Consider the following 9,004-nt stretch of genomic DNA (forward strand, 5'->3'; position numbering starts at 1 on the left):
GTTTCTGGCCGGAGGTCGTCCGGCCATGATAGAGTGGTGAGAAGATAGGACTTGCCTCAACCAAAGACCATCTTCGAATTACAGGTCTGGAACAATGATTGAAACAATAAATATATAAAGTAATGATAGGTGAAGCTGAAGTAACTTCCATGAATGAAGTAAACAATACTTCAAGATCACAGACCAATTTCTGAATACATTATTGACACCATACTAGGGAGTCAAAAAATATTAACTGGAGCGCCAAAAACCAAGATTAAATTGAAAAATGCACCCAGTTGAACTCCAAATTGATCTGACCAATGTAACTAATGATGACTATTTGACCATTTATTTATTACCATGATTCATAGGAACACAAGTTGCTTAACTACTGCCTGCTGGATTGCTTCGAATGGTGTTATATTTAGTTTGGGAAACAAAAGAAGTGGGGAAAAAACTAAGCAACCAGAATAGTATTAAAATTCAAGAGCTAATGCACAAATTTCCATGTTGCATCTTAAGTTTTCACATATCAAGTTAACAAGATGTAAATTCAATGCAAAAATGTTACTAATTCAAGAAGAGAGCAAAAATAGCTAATTACTTCCTTAATTTTAAAGTATCTATCAATTTAGACAAAATAATACATTAAAATATCAATAATTTCGACAATTATGTCTTTATACATTGACATTCTAACGGATAACTTGTCTAAATTGATTTTGAAACAGATCTAATATTTGACAAGTTGCAAGTCATATGCTATAAGCAAATAAAGCATAATATTTCCACTTGCTTGCAAGAATGTCTCACCCAACATGACATTAAGTATGTAATCTTTGGCTCATTGGAACATTCTAGCCTGTGACCTTTCTTAAAACTCAGACCAACCTTGTCTTCCAAGTTTTTTCCATACACCTAATACTCCATTCTTTGCCAAAAGTGTCACTTAGTTCATACATTACATAGAACCTTTGTGTCATTACAAGGTTGATACATAGGAATTCTACAACAAATAACTTTACTTTTGAGATATTTTCTTGAATTAGAAAAAACACTTTGATGCCAGTGTTGCAATGAAATTGCAAAGAATGGCTTAAGTGATATTATATATAGGCACTACCTAATATTCAAACATTGATCCCTTGCAAGGCTCCACTGTTGAGAAGCTTCATTCCCTCTTCACTCATCTGTTGAACTTCTGAAGGCGATAAGATTCTGATGCATCGAACGCAGCCGACAAATTCCCTGCAGAATATTTAAATGAAGGAAATTATCAGATGACATGCTATTTCATCATATAAATATATTTTCATAAATCCACATTACAAGAGAATGCAGAAACTTACTCCCAAGGATCATCCCCAACAAGAAGAACATCACTCTCATAATCCACATACACCAGTTTCCAGCCGGAACCTTTGGTGTCATTCAGCAGACCATCTAGTCCGAACATGCATTCAATCGCGCGGATCAGCTCTTCGTAGTTCTTGAAAGTTGTGACATCAATTGATCTTCCTACAGATCCTGCCTTTTGCACCTGTCAGCATTGAATCAACAAAACCATGATGATTAGATGCAGTTGATACAATGGATTTTTTATTAGGAAAAATGCTAATAGCATAAATGTCATTCATTTGTAAGATATCTTAGCATGACTGTGAATTTGGAAAGAGGTTTCAACAGCAAACCTTAGTGTAGGTTCGCACGGGCGCAGCAACTGGTTGCCATGAGTTATTCTGCAGAAAGCTGCTTTCATCAAAATCAACATGACTTGAAGATGTACCACCTGAGTTGTCTTGCAGAGGAAAGGCATGTGACTCAGTTAGACTTGCAGAGGTTATCTGAGACTGGACATCCTGGCTAGAACTTAAGTTGCCGACGATGCAATCTTGTGGATTCTGGAAATCCCTCTCCTTCAGTGTGCAATACTCATCCAAAATGGTGCTTGAAGTTGAAGGATCAACCATGGTTGTATTTACACTATTACTAACATCGACACAAATTTCACTTTGATTATTGCTCTCAGCTGAAAGATCCCTCAAATTGTTTGAACTCGATATACCGTTGAGGCTGTACATCCCCGGCTGACAGACAGATGTCATCTGGTCTACTTGAGACAAAAGCTTAAAATTCTTGACATATTGATCCCACACTTCTTGGTTCATTGGCATGGAAGGATTCACTACTTGAGGTTGAAGTGCGGCAGAATGCTCTTGAAAATCTGATACCGGCCCAGTTGATCGGTTTTGGTTAGCAAAAGTTTGGTTAGAAGAATACACCATCCATTCATCAATGTCTAGCTGAGGAAGCATGCTGTTTGCAATTGCAGAATCACCTTGAGGCATGTCAACAAGTTGAGGATGGGATACCGATGATTCTAACTGAGGTTGTATAGGCCATGAACCGGATTGCGCAAGTGGATGACTCTGGTTTTGATTAAGGAATGCCAATTGGTTCGCAACACTTTGAGAGTTAGCAGGATTTGAGGCCACTTTTTCAATGTTGGTTCCTGTTCCTCCAGATGGAATCTCATACATTTGATCATTTAATACCTCAGGTTCGAGCTTCGGCTTATCAATAACTGTTCCAGAAGACATATGGTTATCATTTTTCGCTTGAGAATGTAAATTCACGACATTAGCTTGTTCAGGAACAGATTGAGAATACAAATTTTTCAGTGGCAGGTTCTCTGTACTAGCAAGATTAACTTTATGGTTCTCTGGTGCCTGTGTAGTCTTTGCATCTTGTAGAGTACCTCTCATAGCAACAGATTCTTGTTGCATGGCCATGGCTCCATTATTGTTAATAAGTTGTGGCTTCAAAAGCATTTTCATCAGGTGTTCAGAGTAGATATTTGGCATTGAATTCGCGAGCTCCGTTGCACCGTTTTCAGGAACTCTTATATATGGTCTTCGTATCAAAGCTCCCCAGTCGTTTTCTGCACCAATCAACATTAACTCATCAGACACAGGAAAGCTCATCGTTATTTGAGGGAACACAGATCAAGTAACTTACCCAAAAATCCAGATTGTAATGGCCGTTTTAGACTCGAAGTTAAAGAAGGAAATATAAAAAGGCTTTCAGGAGTCTCAATTTCCCATACACTAACTCTATTCTGCTTGTCACCACATCCTGGTTCATCCCACTCCACCTGCTCATAGAAAAATAGTTGGACTAAACAACAAAAAATTATGAATGATCGAACTTCACATTAAAATTTTTTATTAACTACCTGAATATTTCGCCACTTAGAACCAGGCCATCTCAAAGGATCCAAGTCACTGATACCAACTATTGTACCCATATACCTGCAGGATGATGAAGCATATGTCAACTTTTCTTGCTTGTTAAGGATTTTTCACATCACAGCTGAATGGTCCAGCAGCCATATTATAGTACAGCTTAATCCAAGGATCAGAAATTACCTGCGCTTACCGGATTCTTCTGTCTCAAACATCATACCAAATCTCATGCCAACTGAGAGTTGTGTCCCATATACAGATTTTCTGTACTTAGCAAGTGGAATAACAAATTCTGAAGGGCATGCCCTACCAATAAGTAGAAAGCAAACATTTCAGACACTTCAAAAAATTACCCTCACAAGTTTTGTATGCAATGAACGTGTCAAAAATATCAAACATACCTTGGATTATAGAAAATAGTGAAAGGAATTCGGTTAGAAGCCGCGTGAGCTGCAGCAGCAAGCACACCAATGTGCATGCTATCAGCAGAAAGAACTGATGATGGCAATGTTGTTTGTTGGCGATTAACACGCCTAACACCAACTCGCAGTTGTGATTTCTCATCCCTTGAAAATGTATAAACATGGTTTTAGTAATCATAACTGATAAAAAGATTAACTTGCCAAGGAAGAATCCTAGTTACATAATTTCCAAATTACCTGATAAATAGAACAGAATCTCCTGCTCTAAGCCTTTTTGATCCGACAAATAAACTCCATCCTGTTGTTAAAAGGTGTCTCTTGGGCTGACCTACACACACAAGTGTAAAAATTGCAAGTCAGGAGCACTCTCAAAATAATACACAAATATGCATTTGACAAAAATACCTGATTAAATTCTGTCTTAATTTTTGGTGTTTTATGCTCAGGTTTTAGAGAAAGAAAAATGAAAATAGTGATTTTTCTACCAAAGCGAAAGACAGAGTTGAACACTAAAAGAACCCCCACCCCGGTATATATGTCGAAATGTCCAAGTATTGTCATGCAAATCACGGACAACTAGTTCTTGTGTTGGAGGCTGAATTGTGTAGTCCTGAAATGAAAGTGAAAAATTAAGAAAAAATAAAATAAAATCAGATTGATATAACATCTCAAGCAAAAGCAAAGAGGATTTCCAACTGAGTTTATAGCCATACCAGTGGAGGAAAGAGCTTTTCTGCCGCCCTCCGTGGAACTGAGAAACCGCCGTGTGTGCTGGTGTCACTTGCAGTCAAAGTTTTGCAGAAAAACTCAGTTGGATGCTTGCTGTGCTTTAGGCCAAAATCAGATATAGGAAACACATCTTTCTCCTGAAACATACAAACATAAGCTAAGGAGAATGACCAATATCACAAAAAACTTTTTAACATTTGAATGGGTAAGAAGTAAGAACTGAAGCTTTCTGAAGTACTCTCTTTGTTCCAAATACAAGTCACTTTGAAAATTTGGTACATTCATAACAAAATGTATCTAGATATGATATATACATTAAAATACATGATTTATCAATATACTAAATTTTGAAAGTGACACATCTTTCTTTTGAATAGAGGTAGTAATATACTAATATTCTAGCTTACCGAATTCAAGGGCTGGAGACTCATTTGAGCATAGATTTCATCTGTATCTTTGTCTGCCTATAAAATAACATAGAAAAACCAAGAAAAGGTAAGCATTTGGGGAAGTTGTGATGATTTTGAAGTTGAAAAATGTGGAACTCAAGACTAATACAAAGAATAAAGAAAGAATTTGGAGAATCAAACTAGCCCCAGAAGAACCAGACTCACATGAAGTGTGACATTTTGAACTTGGCAGAGCAACTGAGATGGAAGGTTTGGATAGTTTGGAATCTGAGATGTTGCTGTTCTTCTGGTGGAAGCTGCCACCTGTTTTAGATTCACAACACAAAAGGGTCCACACCACACACACATGGCTTAAGTCAACAAAACTATGCTCTACCAATCAGAATTGAAAAGCTTCTAAGATAATAACAGAATCTTGAATGGTTAAATTCACAAAAGAAGCTTGTGACACTAGTAACAACTAGCAATTCTTCTGCATCATTAATATTTTTACCCCAAAAGGGACTCCCCCTCCCTAATAAAAATATTAATGAAGCACTAATGAAGATTTAGCATTAGAATTAGCACTGAAATTTTTATCAGAAGAAGAGATGTACCTGCTCACTATGTCCCTGGGGAAAGTAATAAACAAGACTTCCCACTTGAGGCAAAGAGACAAGAGGGCCAGCACAAGCATGCCACAGTTCTGAATTCAAAGTCTTTCTCACCCCTGAAATTACCATCATCATAAAAAGAAGGCGAAAAAGTTTAAGGGTGAAATATTTAGCTTGATGAATGATGAAACCATATAATTAACCATCCATTATTAATTAACAGGGGAAAGATTAAGTGGAAAGATAAAACAAAGATTACAAACCAGAGTGTTCTTGCATTTCCTTGAGGAGCTTCATCTCGGCAACTAGAGTTTGACCCCCAACAACACCAACACCACAAGTTTTAACCTTTTCTTCTAAGGAAGCCATTAATGCTGCACCACTCTCTATAAGCTTCATCCCCACTAAACCAAACAACCCCCAAAACACAAGCTTCAAAAGAGGATAATTTTCACAAACACAAGTGGTGCATAGAAAACATAATAGGGGGTGTTTGAGCTGGGACCATATAATAGTATTAGTATTAATGATGTCGTTGTTAACATGAGAATGAGAATGAGAATCTCATGATCCTTATAAGTTGTCGGAGGAAACAAAGAAGAATCCAAAAGAGAACAAAGAACCTGCAAAAAGTGCAGATCTTTGTTTTTTCTCTTCTCATAAAGAAGAAAAGGGTGGCATGTAGTAGAAGTAGCATAGGGGGCTGGGATCAAAGTAAGAATGAGTTAAAAGCCATCATCAATTTGCAACACAAGCACGCGTATCAAAGCAGCATGAAATGAGAGAAAGACTCTTACTTTTTTGCTGCTAATATTATAATTATTATTCTTTTTTTCATTTTCATTTTGTTTTCTATGCTTGAAAAAGAAATTAACCTTTCAATGAAACCACCCATCACAATCACAATTCACAACAACACACCGCTGATACTGATACTGCTGCAGCAACCATGGTCCATGGTTTGTGCTTTCTTACTTTGCTTTTTTCTTTCTTCTTTCTTCTTATTAGTTACTACTCAATTCTCAAGCACTCATATGATACGTGGACTATTGCTGTAGGGACATTTGACCCAACCAAAACTTTTATTTTTCTTTAATTAATATTCTCTACTTCAATTTCATTTTACAATACAAAATATTAAAAACTTTCTTATATCTCTCTTTTGTCTTCTCTATTTTAATTATTGGTTCAAAGAGGTACCATATATTAATGCATGCCTCCTGCTATGTCCTATGTGTTGTGTATATTCTGCACTTTGCAGCTTTAGAAGCTAAGCCCATTTTTATATTACTTTTTATTTTTAGAAATAGTATTTAAAAATAAATGTCATTTTTTAGATATACTTAAATATAATTTAGAAGTATAAATACATTATTTATTTATGCAGATAGTAAATGTATGTAATAATATGATTATTGTTGGTATTTGTAATAAATGAAAATAAGAAATAATGTAAAGAAAAAGAGCAAACCAAAGAAACACGAAAGCACAGTACACCTACAGACTATGATATGCAGAGAGCTTAGCTTAGTTGGGAAAGTAATATTTAAAAACACTCTTTAAATTTTCTGAAAAAGGAAGCAGATGAACCCTGCCACAAGTCATTGCCTTCATACTCCCCCAAAGAATCTTTATTTATTTATTTAATAGTCAAATTTATTTGGAAATGATCATTTGTTTTTTAAAAAAATTAAATTAATCATATTAGTCTCAAAAAAAAAAAAAACATAAATCAATTATTCCTGTCGTTAATTAGATAATGACTTATCATATTAAGTATTATGTGACATGATAATGTGGTAGATTAATGACACATATCACAAAATAATTAGTTAACGTATTAAGTCAGTAACTCATGCCACATGGCATGTCACATGTGTCACATATTATCTTATATGTCATAAATTTATTTAGAATTAAATTAATTCTTAAAAATACATACGTAAATAATTTTCATCACTAAAATTTAAAATTAATCAAATTAATTTTTATATAAATTTTTCTTTTTTGTTTACAATATTAAATTTTTAATTCTACTAATTTAATTTTATTTTTTATAGCTTAATAAATAAATTTTTTAAATAAAATAATTAAATTATTACAGAATTATTTTTTATATGTATTTTTAGATGTAAAATTTTAATAAAATAATTTTGTAATAATTTAATTATTTTTATTATTTTATAAAAAATAATTTTGTTTATTAATATCTAAAAATTGTATTAAAATAACTAGTATTAAATAATATTTAAAAATTATTATTATGACAAAAAATAAGAGATTTATATAAGAGTTAATTTAATCAATTTTCAAACTTTTGAGATGAAAATAACTTAGTATATATTTTTAGAAATTAATTTAACTCTAAATAAATTTATGACATATCAAATAATATATAATGTATTATATATCACTTATTTGACATGTCAATTAATTATATTGTATAGATATATTGTAATATGTGGCATTAAGAGTTTTTTTTTTTATCAAATCGAACTTAAGTGAATTATAGTGTGAATTTTAATAATAAAATCAAGTGTTTGATGGCAGAATATTTGTTGGCTAGTATTAATTTTGTGTGTATACATATATTGTACTTAATCTCAAGTAATTTCACTCAAAACTTATAAGTCCACCAATGAATTAGATGAAATAAAACTCGTTTATCGATAATAAGCACATTTGTACATCTTTTTGGGTTACAATTGTAACTCATTTCTTTTTTCATGATGTAGTCACATCTGATTGTGCCACTTAAACTAATATAAGATACATTTTTTTAAAGTAAAAAATAAAAACATGCATGTACCTAGCAAGCATTACATACTAGAAAACAAACTAAGATGATTTATTAATGTATCGCCAATTTGTCACATCAATTTTTAAGATGTTCCAAATTTGCTGTTAATTTCACCTGCCCCCATTAGCATTTTCTTTGGGATACCCCCATTAGCATTACATCATCCTCATAATTGATTATAATTATATTTACTTCTCTATTTCTTCGTGCCTTTTAAGGTATTTCATGATTATTGTCTTGGTCCAAAGTTATAGACCTTTTTACAAAAACATTATTCAATTTACAGAAAAATTATGTACTAATAACCAAGGTTATTAAGTTCTAATATTGAGAGTGAAGAACTTTTTGTCTATTTTTATTTTTTAATAAAAGATAACGCAACTGTTTATCAAATTAAAAGAGGATATTATAATATTCTGAGACAATGTACATTTTTTTATTAAGATAGAATAATAAATTCTTAAAGTGTTTTTTGAGATTCACATTATATATACTAATTTAATTTTTCAGATTTCAATTATAGTATTTTTTTTTTTTGAAAAATTAATCTCTATGCATTATTATAGTGTTTTTTGATTCAGTAGTGATTTAACAAATAAGATAATAAATCGACACTCTAATATTGTGCTAGATATTAATAAAATAACGTCGTTTATTTTTTATGTCCAATAAAAATAAATACAACAACGATGTCGCATATATTTTTATTGAACACAAAAAATAATAGACATCATTCCACCATGTCTATCTTACTCTTTTTAATAAGATATATATTTTACTTAATTTTGAAATATTTAAGAAGAATATATTTGGCTGGTAGCAA

General features: G+C 32.7%; 1 protein-coding gene across 1 annotated transcript; it reads right to left on the minus strand.

Moving 5' to 3' along the window:
• Positions 1 to 747: 747 nt before the first annotated feature.
• Positions 748 to 5,764, minus strand: LOC107493266 (auxin response factor 5). Its single transcript, XM_016114370.3, has 14 exons — positions 5,645 to 5,764; positions 5,385 to 5,497; positions 4,993 to 5,091; positions 4,786 to 4,842; positions 4,363 to 4,515; positions 4,175 to 4,259; positions 3,887 to 3,977; positions 3,629 to 3,793; positions 3,411 to 3,533; positions 3,218 to 3,293; positions 3,001 to 3,136; positions 1,674 to 2,923; positions 1,332 to 1,522; positions 748 to 1,230 (listed from the first exon to the last, which is right to left on the minus strand). The coding sequence occupies exons 1-14, from the start codon at positions 5,748 to 5,750 to the stop codon at positions 1,113 to 1,115; spliced, it is 2,763 nt and encodes a 920-aa protein (XP_015969856.3). The 5' UTR covers positions 5,751 to 5,764; the 3' UTR covers positions 748 to 1,112.
• Positions 5,765 to 9,004: the final 3,240 nt, after the last annotated feature.

This window comes from Arachis duranensis, chromosome 6 (assembly GCF_000817695.3).
Source record: "Arachis duranensis cultivar V14167 chromosome 6, aradu.V14167.gnm2.J7QH, whole genome shotgun sequence".
In the NCBI taxonomy this organism is placed as follows: Eukaryota; Viridiplantae; Streptophyta; class Magnoliopsida; order Fabales; family Fabaceae; genus Arachis; species Arachis duranensis.

Excerpts from the sequence above, each read along its gene's own strand:
- LOC107493266 (XM_016114370.3), bottom strand. The coding sequence starts at position 5,750 with ATGGCTTCCTTAGAAGAAAAGGTTAAAACTTGTGGTGTTGGTGTTGTT. Across the intron at positions 3,794-3,886 it reads GATTCTGTTCTATTTATCAG|GGATGAGAAATCACAACTGC; the intron begins GTAATTTGGAAA and ends TACATTTTCAAG. Across the intron at positions 3,294-3,410 it reads GAAGAATCCGGTAAGCGCAG|GTATATGGGTACAATAGTTG; the intron begins GTAATTTCTGAT and ends ATCATCCTGCAG.